The sequence below is a fragment of the Pristis pectinata genome, chromosome 1 (genome assembly GCF_009764475.1).
Source record: "Pristis pectinata isolate sPriPec2 chromosome 1, sPriPec2.1.pri, whole genome shotgun sequence".
NCBI classification, from domain to species: domain Eukaryota; kingdom Metazoa; phylum Chordata; class Chondrichthyes; order Rhinopristiformes; family Pristidae; genus Pristis; species Pristis pectinata.
The window spans coordinates 38,973,948-38,993,366 of NC_067405.1; the positions used below are offsets into that span (position 1 = coordinate 38,973,948).

Consider the following 19,419-nt stretch of genomic DNA (forward strand, 5'->3'; position numbering starts at 1 on the left):
TATACATTGGGTTAGAAAATGGCAGCCTTCAAGCTTCACTGAAAACAGACTTCAATGAAAAAGATGCAGAAAACCTGCATGCTGTCGGATGTTTTAGGTGACAGAAAAGTGACAAATAAAACATAGTGCATAAAAGATGGAGTGAACACCTGTCACACATAGTACAATAGCTAAAGAATGAAACTAAAAAGATACATTTCAATCTTCTACATTCAACACATTCAACGTAGTGCAGTAAAATCAACAGTCAAAAAGAATGCAGAGCCACGTATCCAAAGAGATCCAATATCCTTGTCACAGCAGACCTCAAGTACAGTGTCCAGTTCGAGGCACCAAGACTCCAGGGAGATATGCTAATATTGAAGGCTGTGTAAAAATCTAGTGTACAACACTGTAATGATTATGATTTGATAAACTTGGGCTTTTTAAATCTTAATGGGGAAATCTGAAAACATGACCTAAGACTGTTACCAGAATGGAATAAAAAAATCAATGAAATCTTAAATTAAATGCAAGACAGGACAAGGAGTCATGGATTGAAGCTAACCTGCAATTTACAACTAATATCAGGAAATTCTTTTTCACTCAGAGTTCACCACTTGAAATAGGTTCATCAATTATGCAGGGACAGCAAGTAAACAGTGGAAACCTTTAAGGAACTATTAAAACTGGTGAATGACAGTACAGTGGAACTTTGAGGAATCTTCTATTGACTTTACTAATCCATAGTCATCTAATAGGGAGATATAGTCTTACGAAAAGCAACAATACACAAGTCGATTTTAAAAAACAGCATATAGATCATCTTAAGGAAATGTGGCAAAGCCAGTCAAAATTCACCCAGCCAACTTACGTCAGTGAATCATGTCCAAGAACGTGCCCTTGTCCATCAGCCTAGTAGACACCAACAAAGCAATTCTTTTTATAAACAAGAGTCATAGTTGAGAATGGAGGACTACCATCAGTTTACATGCTGTGCAAAAAAGTTTGCAACAAATTGATTTCTGGGTAGCCCCTTTGGTTATCTACAGCTTACTCCCTGAGCTAAAGCATAAAGACCATGCTCGAGAACATACTGATACATTTAATCCAAAAATAGAATTCTGAAAGGCAAAATATAGCATATATTGGCAATGTATAATATCAATCTCAAATTTTATACAAGTTCTTAAGGCATTAAATGTCTCTCACTAACTGTGGCTTAAGTACAACTACACTGATTTCCAAATTCAGTGTGGATTTGCACAGGTTTAGAAAATACTGCCATTTTTGACTATTTAAAATGACTGGTTTTTTTTGCATTTATTTAAAAAAATATCCACCTACCAACAACCAGCGTCTGAATTGTGTAATCATAATTTATACCCCAATTGTATGCTATGAGTTGTGAGAATCGGAGGTACATACTTTTTTTCATTTTGTTCATAGACTACAGCACAGCTGATTGTTTGATATTTAGATATTACCCAAGTAATTCATTCCTTTAACTGTAAATGTTAAGAAACTAATAATTAACACATTTTGGGCACGTATTAGCAGCCAATTTTGATATATTATAAATCTCAGAAAGATATCCAAATTCAAAAAACAGAGCTAGCATTCATTTTCTTACTGATTTATACAGGTCAATTTACCAAGGGACATTGAATTAACTGGCCCTTAAATGCCTGAACTAGCTGTTTTTTTTTAAAAATACAAGTCTGAGAGCACAACAGATCTGTATGGACTATGGAGAGAGGAAAATCATGTGAAGTTGAAACCATAATCTCAGAAGATGGATAGATGGAAGTAAGTGTAGAAAAATTAGGAATTTAGCACAAGTACAATATTGGTTCTACAATACTGCCTCAATTTTTCCGCCCTCCACTGGAATGGCCTTACCTGCTGAACATTTCAGGATTTCACACCTTCTACCTTCCTTTGATTGCGTTCTCTCTCTAACTGCTCTCATTAAGCTATCAACCAGATAACTTCAAGAGTTTATTACCATGGCAACCCTGGCTTCACTATCAAGGATGTTCCCTTTGTTTTATCCATCCCTCCCCCAACCTACATTACAAGTGGAGACTTTCCCATTCCTGATGAAAGGTCTTCAACCTGAAATATTAACTTACTCTTTTCACAGATACTGCTTGACCTGCTGAGAGTTTCCAGCATTTTGGGTTTTGTTTTGTTATGTAATGTTGTGCAGTTTTGTGAAAATTTATTGTGACAGTAAAAATACTGACTTTTCACTAATCCTATATATCTATACATACCTCAGAATCCTGTTTCATCCTGATGTATTGTTTTATATTCAAATTTAACTTATAACTCAACTGCTGTAAAAGATTAAATAAAACATTTTGGAACAAAAACCATTTGATGATACATAAACAGAAAATGCTGGAAATACTCAGCAGGTCAGGCCACATCTGTGATAAAGAGAAGCAGAGCCACTGTTTCAGGTTGCAGACCCTACATCAGAATTGGGCAAGAGATAAAAGAAGCTCATTAAACTGCGAGGGGGGGAGGGGGGTGGGATGAAAGAGGGGATGTCTTTGATAAAGTAAAACTGGGGTGGCCTTGGGGATAAACTTAACTGGTCAATGAGTGAATGGTAGCAATCAGAGAGTGAGAACATAAACAAAAGAATATAGGATGCAAAATGCAGAGCAGGAAGATGCGCCCAGCAGGACAAGCTGGATACATCCTCCACTCCCAGAAGAAAAAAAAGAGACAAAAAAAAACAAACAAATTAACAAAGCTGAGCCACTATCACAGATGGACAACTGATACAGACAGAAATCAAGTTACACAAATTCGATATCAAGTCTAGAAAGCTGCAACATACTCAGTTGGAAGATGAGGCGCTGTTCCTCAAACTTGTGTTGGGCCTCACTGTAACAGTGCAGGAGGCCACAGACTGATAGGTCAGAGTGGGAATGGGATGGAGAATTAAAAAGTGGCAGGCAACGGGAAGCTCAGGGTCACCCCTGTGGAGTGAACACCAGTGTTTCTCAAAGTAATCATCCAATTGGTTTTGGTTTCTCCAGTGTAGAGGAGAACCCATTGTGAACACTGAATGCAGCACACTAGATTGAAAGAAGTGCAAGTGTTTCACTGCTTCACCTGGAAAAACTGTTTGGGTTCCTGGATGGTGGGAAGAGGTGAAAGGACAAATGTTGCATTGCCTGTGATTGCAAGGGAAAATGCTGTAAGAACGTTGAAAATATGATTCTCTACAAGTGGTTTTTAAATGTCCTTGAGCTCCAATGAATGTTGCAAAATGAATGAATAAATGTCAGATATGGTAGTGTAGCAGTTAGCGTAATGGTATTACAGCACCAGCGACCTGGGTTCAATTCTGTCCACTGTCTGTAAGGAATTTGTATGTTCTGCCCGTGTCTGTGTGGGTTTCCTCTGGGTGCTCCGGTTTCCTCCCACATTCCAACGACGTACGGGTTAGGAAGTTGTGAGCATCCTTCGTTGGCGCCAGAAGCGTGGCGACACTTGCGGGCTGCCCCCAGAACACTCTATGCAAAAGATGCATTTCACTGTGTTTTGATGTACATGTGACTAATAAAGATATATTATCTTATTTAAACATGAAAGTTATCATTCTGGTCCAAAATCTGAATCTGGGGAAAGTTACCTTGAAACAAACAATTCTGGGTATCACTGATTGAAATTATGAGGCAGGTTTGGTAATGCTAGGCATGTTTATTTTGAGAAGGCAGACAGATGGAATCTATTAAAAATTGCCTTGATCGGTTGGACACTTATGTATACCATCTGCTTTATGATGCCATTTTTAAGATGGGGGCTGCGGAATTGATGAATGTGTAGATTTAAGAGATGCTGCTCATGTGAAGAGCCAATCCATCATTTTCCTTGGTAGAAAGTCTTACACTTAAGTGTGCAACAAGAAAGAAACAAAAATTCTCCAACCCCCTCCCCCTGACCCCGTCCCAAGGACTTACTCACAGATTTGGAATGCCAAAATCATCAGATCATTCTGCGGTAGACTCCCCGTTAAGTGGTAGAGCTCAAACCTGTCTAGATTCCTTAGCATTTATTCAATAGGGGCCGGGGACTGGGGAGAAAGGATCGAGGATCACTCGAGCCTACACCTTGTTACATGTATTATTTAATTTTAAAAAGCTGTTGTGTTTTTCAATGTCTCAGACATTTCAAAGCATTTGTATTTTTGACAGCTGGCAAAGTTGGGGCAAGGCTGGAGTCTGGGTTGCTTTGGGCCAACTAGACAGGCCCTCTGCATTTGGGTCTGCTAAGTATGGGCATGGGGAGACCGTCAATAATGGGTAGTGATTCTAGGCTATAGTATCAGGCAAGAAAGATTTGGCCTATTATATTTTTTTAAATGTTTTTGTTCCGGGAAATACCTACATTTCTGGTCAACCTGGGAGAAAAAAATTGTTAAGAGGATTCATGCAATATAATATCCTTCATTCTGTCTCAAATTATATTGGATAGGTATTTAACATACAGTATAACTTTTTTTGCCCCCTGCAGAAGCCTACAAAAAAAGACAGCTTGCCATCTGGCAATTCTGGATCTGCGTTACTGCTGTTGTACAAAACCTTTGAGAAGCAAAGCTACCTAAACTAAAAGACATGCAAAGTATTGAGCTATACATCCTGCTTTAATCAATGCCATTTTAAACATCAAAACAAAGTATAATTCTGCATCACAAGTAATACTGCATCTCTAATATTGTATGTCTAATATTGTACATGGATACCGGTGACAGCCAGTCTATGCTAGGCTAGAATGGTTACAAGAAAATGCTGCTAACCCTCATCAGTGCTTCCTTTGTTAACTATAATGCATTTTGGAAGCACTATACGCCTTGTGTTAGCTGTAAAGGACTGTCTGTTTACTCGTTTAATTGTTCTCTTGTTGATCAGTTTTTTTAAAACAAAGTACAGATTTTATATTAGATAATTGATTTCTGATTTGCTTTGGCATGTGTTCTACTTTTGATAGAATTAAGATTCTCTTTCGAATAATGCCAATTATTTGTCAACATGGTCTGGGAAAATTGGTACCAATACAAGCATTTTTTTTCCCCCAAGCACAATAAGGAATAATTTTGACAGCTAGAGAGTGTCACTGTTCAGGACTTGCCTAAATAGGATCTTAAGATGGTTGAAATTCTGTTTGAACATCTCACTGTTTCCCCAAACTGGAATGTCCAAACATAAAAATAAACAACCCAACAAGATCATGACTTCTGCTAAGAACTCGTCAAACTTATTGTATGAGTGATGGGTTAGTATGTTAGATATGGTGCACTCAAATTGGTAAAAACCTATTCAGATAATTCAAATTGACTTGATGAATATTTATATAAGGTAACTTAAATCCTTACCATGCAAGACTGTTTTCTCCCCCAACGTAAATGAAACATGAATTATAAGTATTGCTTCACTGACAGATAACTTCTATAGGGAAAAATCAGCCAAGGCTGGCATACACAGGCATCTAAAAGCAAAAAACAAAAACATAGTTTTGTACCTGACACTTGCGCCACTTGGTGATTCAGTTCCCAGCTTGCATCTTTCTAGCTGATTTGCAACAATCTGCCGTTCCAATTCTAGCTCTCTCGTAAGCCTTTCAAACTGGAGCTCCTGCAACAGAGAAAAAGATAGTAAGTTCACATAGCTAAGAAATATGAAATACAAATTGATTTGATTCTGTTGCATGCTTGAAAGAGTTCAGTTTTACTTTAATGGCTACATCCTACTTTGTCAGAAAACAGTTTATTCCTTTTTGCCCCTCCTACTCATTAGCAGTATCTATGGCCTGTGGCAAAATAAATCTTTCCTCAAAATCTTAATTTCTTGCATTCAGATTTTAAGATCTTAGCAAAAGATCAATTATTTCCTAACAATCTTACACACATACCTCTCAGCAATCACATGCAGCGTTCCAATAATCACTAGTACTGCAGCATGCAGTATATGACATGGTGGCTTGAACACAGAACTCCTTCAATTCTGTCTTTAAATGGAGGAAAAGATAATACATCACCTACGATTCCCTAGTGATTTTCCCCCATATTTCTAGCAATTTAATTTTAACTTATTTTCAGTGCATAAATTAGCTATCATGTCTATACTTATACCACTGTTGCAAGCAATTCCTGCCCTTTTTATATTTTCAGACTAGAGAGAGCAAGAGAGAGAGAGTGCGAGAGAGCGAGAGACAGGGAGAGAAAACCTCTAAGCTCTATTGGCCAGATTCAGCAGCATAGCTTTACATCATAATAGCACCCTTCCCCAAAGCTGATCACATGTAAACTGTGCTGGAGAAAGAGGAATACACAGGATTTGCCATCTGAAGACACTATTCATATAGAGTGCCATAAAAAGGGTATCAGGAAGCAACATGCACAATTTTAGGCTTTTTTCAGGAATCCAGTCGCATACAAATAAAACTAGCTATTGCCCCATCATTTAGCAACACTACCCAATACTACTTTACTGCCATGATAACTGTTTTCATAAATGCTGAATACAGCCATACTAACATACAAAAAGCAATGATCTCAACTGATCCAAGGCTAATATTTAAATTCATCAAGCACAATTTTATTCCAAACATAATTCTGTTTTGAGATGAATCTATTCATTGGTGTGGAGGAGGGTGGAATATGCAAGGAGCAAGTGTATCACTCACTGCCGGGGAAGAGCATATTGGCGATATCCCTGTTGAAGCAGAGGTTGTTGATAAGGAAGAAGTATCACAAAGTCTGTTTGTGCTCAAAGTAAACAAATCACCCAGTCTGGTTGTAAAACATCCAAGTTGGTGTGGCGATGGGAATGGAGATTGCACATAATGACAACAGCTTGCCATAACATTACAGACCTCTAGAGAGAATGATGATCCCAGAGGACAGGACAGTGGTAACAGAAACACCTTTGTTAACAAAGCAGTTCAAGAATACTCCAGACAATTAAAGGCCAGTTAGTTTAATTACATTCACGGGGAAGCAGCTAAGAACAAAAATCAGTGCAATAATTAATGGGGATTGGGAAATGTTCGAGTTAAATCAAGGAGAGCCAGCATGGATTTATTAAAGAATATATTTGACTCTTGGAATTGAAATTTTTGTTGAGGTAACGGAGAAAGTTGATGAAAGCAAAGTAGTAAACGTCATTGTTATGGATTTTCAGAAGGCATTTGACAATAAAAGTCTGGTTAGCAAATTTTGGCTCTTGAAAAATGTGCTCTGTGGCAGACTTGCTCAAGGAGAGTAAACAGAGAACTGTGATAAGCAGCTTATCTTCAGATTGGTAGATGGTATACAGTGGTAGGAACACTTTGCACAAAAAGCAGTGGTACACAATTTTTTTTTGCAGGAAGGGCAAAATTTACAATCCAAATTACTTCTAAAGGGCCACAAAGGAGAAACCCGTTTTTATTTTAAATCATACAAAACCAGATAATAGATTTTTTTTTTAATTGTGTTTATTGGTACACATGCGTTTGTTCTCACTGCTCCTTTACCTTCCCGCTTGCCAAATCTCCAGTGCTCCTCGTCACCTTACCAGACCCAGTGCCCCTGGTCTAGAGCTTGATGCGCACCTGGAACTGGACTCCACTCCAGAAGATCAGACCTAGCCTGATATGGTCTCCATGCACCCTATCCCTCTTTCCCTTCCCCAGATGGACACTGACAGCTCAGACTGTGGGTTGAAAGGACAGAAAGTACAGACCACATGGACTATAACCTTCGGCAAGAAGTGTCTCTTGGGTTGCAAGTTGTGTGCCAAATATACATGTTAATGACTTGGACATGAATATGTAGGCCAATATTTCAAAATTTCACTGATGACATTAAACATGAGGACACGTTAAACTGAGGGGTATAGTGTTTGAGAATATTAGGTTGAATGTTACAGTCCTTAAGGGTATTTTCAATGAGGATCTTGATGTACATTGTATTATTCAATGCAGGTGGCAGTTGATGTTACAAATAGCTATTACAGCATAAGAGATACATAAACAGTAACAAAAAGCAAACTGCTAGAGGGACTCAGCAGGTAAGCAGCAGTTGTGGGGGGGGTGGGGAATTGTTTTTTGCTCCAGATTCCAGCATTTGCAGTCTCTTATGTCTACATTGCGATATTTCAATTTCTAATTGCACACTGACACAGTACAAAAGCAAGGAGGTTATGTAGCAGCTTTATGAGTTAGGACCAAAATGGAGTTTGGTCTGGTCGCCACCAAGAACATAACAATCCCAGAAGTTGCATTGTAGGGTTTCTGGAATAGCTCAGTGATTCCAATGACATGGGGAAGCTGGAGTTGCTTTCCTTGGTGCAAAGAAGCTTGAATGGAAACTTTCTGGAGATGTACAAAATCATGACAAGCTTAGCTAGGTCAGATGGAAAGAAGCAGCTCAAAGGGACCCAAATTTCAACTGAACTGCAAGATACTGGAAATTATGTGAAGAAAAATAATTTTTAAAAACTGATGAACAGGAAGTCCTACAAGCAGAGTCAGAGCTAGTCTTAATCTGTATTTTCATGCGGAAATTGGAGAGGCATGGCAGTGAAATTTCTAGAACAATGGGAGGACAGCAGGGAAATGGCACCGCCTTCTAGGGAGCTGGCAACAGTGGGCTAAAATGCCTCCTCCTTTGCTGCACAATTTTAATAGCCTAAGACTAAAGGTTTCATACCTGGTTTGGCAATCCCACAATTTCATTTAAAGCACGATTGATTTTTGGAGTCATTTAAATTTGAGCCCATAATCCCTTATTGCTTTTTAGGAAGACCACGATAAGAGAGTATTCACTTTCTTGGTGCTCTCCTTACCATCTTAGAAGCAGATTATTATGCACAAAATCCAAACGTGTACTACTAAATAGATCGTAAAATTCAAGCCAATGTGCAATTAGAAATAGAAATATCATAGTGTTCCAGCAAGGAATTATGACTAATACACAACTATTTTAGAAACTATGTGTACATGAATAATTGGTTCAACTACTTTAGCAAATTTATCCTCCAATAACTAGGATAAGTTTGGACACATACAAATTTAGAACAATAAAACATAATAAAAATGTCTGTTTATGGTTTTATTAATGAATAAATAATTTTTCAAAAACAATCTCTGAGGTCTACCCTGATTAGCAACAGAAAAATGTAAATGTTGATGTATTATCATTCAACGGATAGGTTTCATTAGACATTTAGTATTCCCTCAACTGACCATTTGATCTCTTAGAAATCAAGCTTTCACTTAGCCCCTTTTGCTCTTTACATGAATATACATTTACTTAAAAAATGTGTAAGTGTAACTTTCTGATGTACAATGAGCTGTTAAATTCTGCTATTACACAGAAAACTAATAACCACTAATTAATCCTCTTCACCTCTTTTCTATTTGAGTAAATATGTTTACATTTTATTTCCAGAATCCCGCTACATGTCAGTCTTCTGTGACTGCAACTAATCTGGGTTCTATTCACTTTTGTTTATTTTAAGCTAACAACAGAGAGGTAGCTTCAAACAACACTGAAGGCACCCAGTAAAGGTTAGTAAACCATTGACGCATATTGAAAAATAAATTTATAAATGTATCTCAAATTTTCAAAGGCATACTTGCTTAAACAGAAAAGAGGAAAGTTTCTGAATAAAAAGCAAATAACCTTAAATCATTTTGAATTTTCCTTTCCAAGCACAACAGCCTCAACTTTGCAGACAAATATCTGGAATTGGAGATATTTCCGTGACCAACTTGGAGATTTCCACAAGAATGCAGAAGACCCAAAGTTGCACTTGTGATTCAATGATATTCTTCCAAATGCATTCCAACTCTGGTGCCCTGTGTGGGAAATCCACTTGAATAATCTGTACAAGATTGGACTGCTGCAGGGAATGCTTCACCATTTATTTCAATGGGGTAAACATCACCTTTGGAGGACTTCAGGTGGCTGTAGCAATTAATTAGCTTCTGGGTATCTTCGTTCATTCTCACCAAACCAGTTCTTTTGCTTTCTGGTAGAGAAGCAAGAGTCTTGTTGCAGGTGCTAATTACGATGGACTTCATGGTGGTCCAGAAATAACCTGCAGCTCCAATTGGCCATGGGTTGTCAGTTTATCTGTGAGGTGTTACACAAAAGGAGTTGGCTTGATGGGGTCTTTGAGACCTTCAACATTTATTTTTTTGCTGCAACATTTCAATTTTGGTTGTTTTGAGGCTAGACTGATGGAGATAACTGCAGTTTAAGCCTTCCTGCTGTTCTTCTGATGCTGGCATGCAATGATGAAATCGCAGGAGTTGAAGAAATTCCATTATTTATGTTGGAGAATTCATATGTGCACCATGTGCCAGGTTTGACTGGTCCCAATCATGACATGAGTATTGTGGACACCTTAGAGTGCTGGTACTCAGATGATATAATGTAACATGTGCCAGTGCCTGGACAGTGGTGTTGCCATGAGGTCTTATCCATGTCAGTTTGAAAGCATTCCCTCCCCTCTCCTGGCCAATCATGCCTTGCCAGAAGATTGTGTTTTTTCCTGACGCTAGCACAAAATTCACTAAGTAGGATTAGCTCGTTTCCCCCTGAGATATGGCTCGGTGTTTTCCCACAGTTGGTGTACAAGTCATCCTTGATCATGTATGTGGCTTGTAGTATTAGAGTGTACACACTGATGACAGGAACAAGCTTGCATTAGAGCAAGCTGAAGGGTCACGTGACATTCACATCTTGGAGTTAATGAAAGGTCAGACCAGCTTCTTCTTCACAGCAAAAGCCCATCAACTGAAGATGGCATTTCTTTTCTCGTTTGCCATTCTTGAAGACGTACTTGCCACCCTGTTCTTTAAGCTGTTTTAATGTCTTATAAGGCATTGTGCAAATGTCAGAGTATCTGGCTTCCTGTGCTATGATTGTGGAGCGAAACTCAAGTTCCTCCCTGTTAGAGATGTTCATGGTACTCCATGTCTCAAACTTCATATTCAGGAGTGCAAACTTCTGCATAATTTCTTTTAATGTGGAATAGCCATTGCACATCAACTACCACATTGACTTAACAGAGCAAAGCTTTGCTCCAGTAGGAAGGGGGCCAAGACAAGCAGAGACCAAACACTACAGCATAAGCACACACATGGACATACATATAGGTGCTTATCAGCATGGAGCACTCACACAGATGGGCTCAGGCACGGATGCCTTTACCAACTGTCACTCTTTCCCCGACTTCTCCATAACTGAATCTCAACTTCATTAACGCCCTTGCTCTCTAACCTCTTCCACCCTCCCCCAGACCCCATCCTTCCAATCTGGGGTGGGACATATTGATGGGAATAGGGTAATAATAGCTTGCAGAGAAAATTAGCAAAGAAAAAAAATTGTACTACTCTGAACTGGCAGATTCAACAGACCAAAATGACTTCTTTCTGTTGCAAGGAAATATGAAATACAACCCCCAACCTTTTGCTTTTCCCTTTCCCTCCTTTGCCTGCACCAGGGCCACCTCTCCACCTTTTGTTTTGGCCTTCTGCTCTTCAGTCTGCATCACCCCTCTCCCACTTCATCTGCTTCCCCCATGCTCTTTTTTCCTCCCTGCCCATCCCCATACACTTTTCAACTGCCATACAGTAATCTGCATCTTAATCTTAATCCCCAAACCTGGAATTCCTTCTTTTCAATGGAGGGCATTAAGTGTGAGGGATTAAGATACAAGTTAAAATTAAATTTAAGTATTTTGAAACCCAATTACTTTCTAAATATTAAAAGTCCAGTTAAAATGCATGTAAAATTTCTGAATGTCAGAATATTTAGCATATTTTACAGCTAGCCAAGTCACACAGCTGTCTTAATAGGATGCCAGTTTTGTTTAGAAATTCTGCGTGTAGGGAGGGTGGTGAGAGTGGAAGACTTGTTCTAGCTACTGCTGTGGATGGTTCTATTGATATTCAAGGTCATAACTGCAAGAGCCTGATCTGGTTCTGAATCATGTCCCCACGAGTGTAACCACTGTTGGCAAGTTTGAAATTTGGTGGACAGCAACAAGCATTCAAGGTCTGGGATATTTAGAATACCAAAACTAGAGCAGGAGGTAGTTGTATGAAGATCAAGGTGGTTTATCCACCTCAACTCCTCTTTCCCACATTGCCCTACTAGGTGGCATAGGTGACCATTCAATCCATCTAAGTGCATGCCACCCAAAAGGGTGCAATCCAGCCTATACCCTTTAGCCACCTTCTTGCTCTTGGACCACAATCTTGCAGGTTACAGCAATTCAATTACTTACTCAAGTAATATGCAAATATGATTAGAATTACTTCATCCAACACCATTTTGGCTTCCAAATTCTAATTGCTTGATTGTCAAAAATCCATCTTAAATATAACCATTGAATGAGGAAAACATTCTAAAAATGTATTACCATTTCAGCTCGGCAATTTCTTCTCAGACCTCAATGCTGAAGGGCTTTACCCTATCCTCAAGCATTATTAAACTATGTGGGCAGTTTGATGTTTCCCCACCCCACACCCCTATTGGAGACAGCGTGGTCTCTGATGACTTTGATAATGAAAACCTGTAATAACCTCATGCAAGATATTATATGGGCAAAAGAGTTTGTTCACTGTACAATAACAAACAGGATATTTACACTGTAGCTTGGGTAACTGAAAAGCAGTTTCTGTGCCTCAGTAATGGTAAAGTTACAGCATAATGCAAATCAATTCCAATTGACTCTGCAGCATGCCACCATCTGGTTTTACATTGCATAGACTGCAAGTCCAGCATAACGTTGAAGTTTCTTAAAATGCTGCCTGAATGTGCGCTTCAACTGTCAACCGGTGTTAAATATGTAAGTCTGCGCACAAGCGCAACAATGTAAAATCTGTGGTGTTCTTCTGATTTACAATTTTAAATGCAAACTAAAATTCTCTGACCACCCAATCAGAATTTTGAAAAAGTTAACATTTCACTAGGTTACCAGGAAGCAAACTTAGATTTCCAGAGTTTTAGGTTTCTACAAATTTATTCATAAAAACTTCTGATTGCTAATTGGAACTAAGTAAATAGAGAATTCTGATGACGTGCATGCAAACCACTGCTATGCTTTTCAAAGTCATTTCCTAAGTCATAATCTTCCACCGAGGGGTACCTAGATTTTCTCACAGTTAAACCCTTACCTGGGACATTCCTCAGGATAGGCTTAAACACAGCCTTCCACTCAACCCACACCACAGATGGCCCAGAGCTGAAGTGAGTGTCTCCACAGCATGGAGCTGAATGGGAAAGTGCCAAACTCCATATTTTTAAGCTCCAAGACTGGGGGATCTGCCAACCTAATATGAGACAGGATTAGATGTGGTGAAAGTACAGTGGCCCTATAGAAATGGGAGGAAAAAAAAATCAAGTAGGAGAAAGGTGAACCTTTTATTTTAATTTCAAATTGTTTTTAAAAAGAGCATTTGCATGTTGTGTTATTTTAAAATATGAAGTCCTGAGAGTTTGAATTCCTTCCCATCCCCAAAAGGGCGTTTACAAAATTCACTCATCAGTCATTGGGATTGAGGATAAATTGTTACCACAGTTGTGGGTCCTGAGGCACGAGGCCAATATGGGAGCCTGGTGCAATGGGTGGGTGCTTGGATCATTTGCTCAGCAGTCTGCTCCATCCTCTGCTTGTGCAGGGCCTCAAGTGTGCTCCTGATGCAGGGACCCAAGATTCTTGGCATCAAGGGCCAGAGATTCCCAGGGATCTATGGGGATGATGCATTTCTCCAAGGAGACTTTTAAATTTGTCCTTGAATCTTTCCCTTTACCTGCTTGGTGATTTCCTCCCATGATGTCTGCAATAGATTAATTGTTTCAGGAGGCTGGTGAGGCATGCAAACAAGTTGGCCTGTCCCAGGTAGCTGACCGAGTTTAACTAGGTCTGTAATGCTGGGGATGTTGACCTTGGAGAGTATGCAGATGTTGGTTTGCTTTTCTTTCCAGTGAATTTGAAGTTGACCAAAGGCTGTGCTGGTGTATTGAATGAGATGGTAAATTTCTCTGAAGTTTGTGCAGAGTGACAGCTCCCAAGATGTGGAAAGTAATCTACATTTTCCAGGGTCTCACAGCGAGCAATCTGCCCTGTTACACCTCAGAAATGGCATGCCACAAAGGGCAAATTGGGGAAATGCCTGTCAGCCATACAAATGCCATCTGCGTTCTGTAGCTTGACTTAAGAGATTCAGGTGACATTGGTTCTGGGATGTAGACTAGTTCCACTCACACACGATTAGTTGAAGAGGAACAAGATTGCAGTGAGAAATATTGAGGAAAGCATGACCCCAGTCTTCACTGAGAGTGGCTTTGTTGTAGACCTGTTAATTCAGATCATGGTTAATGCATAATGTAGATGGATTTCTGTTGGCAGTCACATTTGAGGAGAGTATTTTTTTTAGAGTCCTTGCCGATTGATGGAATCAAATATTTTAGTGAGGTCAGAAAAAAAGCCATGTGTAATGGCTGTTTCCTGCAATTTTCTTGGGGGCTGTCACAGGGAAAGATCATGTTGACTGTGCCTGAGCGAGGCATGACAGGCAGGAGGTAGCCAATTTAAAGAACAAGGGTGAGTACATCATCTTCTGGAGGGGCAAAATGGAAGATATCAGTCTTCATAGAGTGAGCATCACCATCAAGCATTAGTTGGTTCAGCACCTTACTGACTCCACTTCCTAAATCAGTGAAGGCTTTATGAATCTTCGACTCACAGAACCAATAAGTTAGTCATCAGTGCATGGGCCCCAATCCTGGAAGCCCTGGATGAAGCCAAGGAGGACTTCTGACCTTGTATATATTAAAAAAAAACATACCTACCAAACAAAGACAAACTGATCCTCCTAGGTGACTTCACCACAGTGAGGAGGGACTCAATCCTCTGGCAAGGTGTGATCAGCAAGAAAAGAATAGGGAAGGCCAACTCCAATAGTGTCCTTCTCTTGACAAAATGCATAAAGGATGGCTTTGTAATGAATCACGGTCCTTGTTATGACAAGGACCACACAAGACTACTTGATAACACTGCCAGTTTAAAGGACTGGCATGTGCTAGATTATATCATTGTCTGAGCAAGGGACTTCCAAGATGAATATCACCTGTGCCATGACAGGCACCAGTGACTCCTGGACTGATGACTGCCAAATCTCATCTATTATCTCTATCAACGTGGCCTCAAAATGTAAGCATCAACATAAGCATCACAAGATGACCAATATCAAAGAAGAACTTTAAGGATCCCACAAAAGGTAGCCTGACTCAGAGTGCCTCAGACAACCTGTCAACTCCCTGCCTGTAGGAACTGCCAAGTATCTACAGCTGATGGGCTGCCTCGAAATCCACCACAATTAGGAGACATGGCTTCTCTATCAAGAATAAATCGGGACTTTGGGAATGACTAGGAAATCAAGAAGTTGATTAATAAGCACAAGTAATTCAGAGACTGGAAACTCCATCATTCCTCAACGGAAAATCAATTGTTTTATCAGGAACAAGTCCAGCAAAAAAATATTAAACATAAAAATCAGATGGAGGGAATACAGGAGACTCAGCAACTTGCTAACTTATGATATCTACAGGGCTTTCAGCTCTTTCAAGGCCATTGATGACCCACTCACTCAAGGTGTCAATCTACTGAGCCAAGAATGGGGATCAGAATCAGGTTTATTATCACTGACATGTGTTATGAAATGTGTTGCTTTGCAGCAGCAGTACAGTGCAAAACAAAGACAAAAATTACTCTAAGTTACAAACATAAATAGTGCAAAAGAATAACAAGGGAATGTTCATGGATCATTCAGAAATCTGATGGCAGGGGGGAAGAAGCTGTTCCTGAAATGTTGAGTGTGGGTCTTTCGGCTCCTGTACCTCCTCCCCGATGGTAGTAACATGAAGAGGGCAGGTCCCAGGTAGTGAGGGTCCTTAATGATGGATGCCACTTGCTTGAGGCACCACCTCTTGAAGATGTCCTTGACGGCAGGGAGGGTTGTGCCTATGATGGAGCTGGCTGAGTCTACCACCCTCTACAGCCTCTTTCGATCCTGCACATTGAAGCCTCCATACCCAGAAGCGATGCAAACAGTCAGAATGTTCTCCACCATACATCAGTAGAAATTTGCAAGAGTCTTTGGTGACATACCAAATCTCCTCAAACTCCTAATGAAGTACAGCCAATTGGTATGCCTGCTTTGTGGGTACATGTTGGGGCCAGGATAGATCCTCAGATGTTGACACCTAGGAACTTTCCAACGCTGACCCCTCAATGAAGACTGGTGCATGTTCTCCAAACTTCCCCTTCCTGAAGTCCACAATCAATTCCTTGGTCTTGCTGACATTGAGTGCGAGGTTGTTGCGACACCACTCAACCAGCCACTCTCACTCCTGTATGCCTCCTCATTAACTCTTAAGTGACAGATTGGAAGTCAATACCACTGGAAGGAACATTTAGAAGGCATTAACAGTGAATGTCATTTAAGTGAGCATACTTGGCTCCATTCCACAGCAACTCATTTGCTCTTGCCTCATCACCACTCTTGGCTAAATCATCAGAAAGGCCACATCACAACTCACAAATAAAACATGCAAGCAAGATGGTATCATTGCTGAAGTTCTAAAACTTAAGTGAAGAGCTTTGGTCATAAATCCACAATATCAAAATCCACATCTGGGATGAATAGGATACATGAGGGGACCTCAGATGTTAACAAAATGAAGTCTGACTGTATTAACATGGAAGGGACTACCTATCATCTACATAGGGAAAGGCATCATCAGTGTTCTTCTTAACAGTGTCCTCCCAATGACCACAGAACTGCTACCCAAATCAGTGGGGATTCTGTCTGTCTAGAGGCACAGTGGCCATTCATAAACAATGACACCTGGTGAACTAGGGCATCATTGCTGCCAAATCCATCCTACAAGCACAGCCAGCCTGAGAAAGGCCTCAGATAGCACAACACTGCACCAGGCCTGGCTGATGTGCTGCGAGCTGACATGCCTACACAAGTACATGCATAGGATTACAATGGAAGAAACAGCATAGTCCAGGGGCTGGCAGACAGTTATTTGAGGACAGGTGAAGAAATGCCCCACTGATCACAACTTCCTTATGTGCAGAATTCAGGATGAACACAAACTGAGCTGGATACATCCCAATTCAACTTACTACAAATTCTGCATTATAGTTGCATAAATCATTATACTTCAAAGTAATTTAGATTACCTCTAACTGATCAGGAACTATACATTTATTTTCTCTTTAAATATAGTTTCATTATATACATTCTGTAATTATATTTATAGTCTTCTTTAAATACAATTGAGCTAAACATTTGTAGAGTATGGGTGACCTGTTAACATTAATTTATTCATCTGCAAAGAGAAGCCTGGCCAAGGAAGAGTTATGCTACCTCAATGCACTACTTGTTAAAACTAGGACTGATGAGCAATTAAAAACTAATTAAGAGTTATTCAGTTTTAATTGCACTCAAATACTCCCAGAATATCAGCATTTTTAAATAATCAAAGGAAAATGCTCTGCCTTGATCAGAATTTTAAATTAGATTTTCAGAACTTATTATGTTTCAATTCCTCTTTGGGAATGTCTTATTTCTAACTTTTCTGCTCCTATAACCTTGCGATGAGATAATGAAAGGAAAGGAGCTTGAAGCTTGGGCAAGGAATTGTGAAGAAGGTAAGCATAAATTGATCTACTCCTGGTTTTCCAGTTGCTTGGAAGTTGGCAATGTGCCTTAGTGAAAGAGGATAAACCAAACCTACCATTGCATACATGCTCACAAGAAACCAACAGCACATCCACCCACACAAGAGAATAAAAGACAAGACAGCGAGAATGAAGAGGGGTTAAAGAGGAAAGCAAGCAGTTTCAATCCTAGTTTAACTGTCCCCCTGCCCAAGTGTTCACACTGCCCCGCATGTTCTTCTCACGTTGATTCCTTCCTATGCGGGGATTAGCTTGAGCTTTGATCAGTGCCTAATTAATAGAAAGCAAATACACATTACTGAATTTATTTGGTGCTAAAAACATCAATCTGGCTAAGTACAGTCAGTGAAACCAGTGCTCCTGCATTCCAGATGTTCAACAGCAAGAATTCTGCAGTGTGGTTTAAAAAAAATTGTCTGAAGGAAGGAAAGGGTGCCCCCAGAGGTTTGAGGAATATAGCCCATTATTATACAAGAGTCAGGAAAAGACAGTGCGACTGGTATTTTTCCAATAGTATTTTGTGGCAACATCTGGTAAAATCTTTTCAGGTGGCAGGCATGATTAATGTTAATTTGCAATCGTGTTAATCATGCATTTTAAATGAAAAATAACAGCCAACCCTTGGTATTATTTAAAAACAGGCTAGCCTCTCCCCTTCTCCCTGGTCAGGCAACATGATTTAAGTGTGGGGGAAAAAAGGCAAGTCTTAACTAAAGTCTTAATAACTTGCCTATTACAAAGATTTGCAGGCTTTATTATAGTTAACCATGCCAACTTCTGGAGTGGTGCATATTGGAACAAATAAACATTAAATTTTGGAATCTTTATTGTTCTGATTCAATTTATCCTGGTTTATTTCAGGAAAAGAACTGTGCTACTGTCTACAGGTAATTAAACAATTTCAGCATTGGGTTTATCATCACTGACATGATGTCTACAACAAATTCACAAAAAAGTTACTGTAAGTTACAAAAATAGTGCAAAAGAGGAATAATGAGGTGGTGTCCATGGACCATTCAGAAATCCGATAGCAGAGGCGGAAGAAGCTGTTCCTAAAATGTTGGGTGGGTCTTCAGGCTCCTGTACCTCCTCCCCGATGGTAGTAATGCAAAGAGGGTATGCCCCAGATAATGAGGGTCCTTAATGATGGATGCCACCTTGAGGGCACCACCTCTCGAAGATGTGCTTGATGGTGGTCATCTCAAATACAGGCCATCTTCAGGTTACAAAAGCCCGACGTATGGATACCCTTATATATGAATGAGCTCCCAAAACACTTAAAATTTGGAAGTCTAATGTACATGCATCTGTTCCTATGAACAGGAAAACTAGTTTCCTCTGTCACCTCACTTTTAGTAATTGTTCTTTCTTATCAGCCCATGTGCTTTTGATGTCATTCATAACAGCACTGTGGAGATATGGTTACCATAATCGAATGATTTTTGTGTATTTTCTGACTTATGAACAATATAGACTTAATGTCTGTAAAAGTGGAACCAATTTGTTACCCAGGGACAGCCTATAATGAAAGGCACATGCACAAAGCTACCCTCGTCATTAAAAACCTCTGAAGCTTAAAGGCAAATCACCACCTTTGTTGTCACTCCTGTAAGCATGTCAAAAGTTTTTCAGGAGTAAAACAGAAAAGGAAGGAAAGCATTACATT

The 19,419-nt window shown here is 39.7% G+C and overlaps 1 protein-coding gene across 7 annotated transcripts in view; it reads right to left on the reverse strand.

Moving 5' to 3' along the window:
- The window catches only part of pkp4 (plakophilin 4), a 135,494-nt gene that overhangs the window by 80,223 nt on the left and 35,852 nt on the right, over positions 1-19,419 (reverse strand). For 5 of the 7 annotated variants that reach the window (XM_052019418.1, XM_052019400.1, XM_052019410.1 and 2 more), the window contains exon 3: positions 5,521-5,633. In XM_052019418.1, coding sequence (XP_051875378.1) covers positions 5,521-5,633 — 113 coding nt within the window. Of the gene's footprint in view, positions 1-5,520; positions 5,634-5,910; positions 6,141-19,419 lie in introns of those variants that run through there. The other 2 variants (XM_052019446.1, XM_052019436.1) reach the window with 1 other exon arrangement.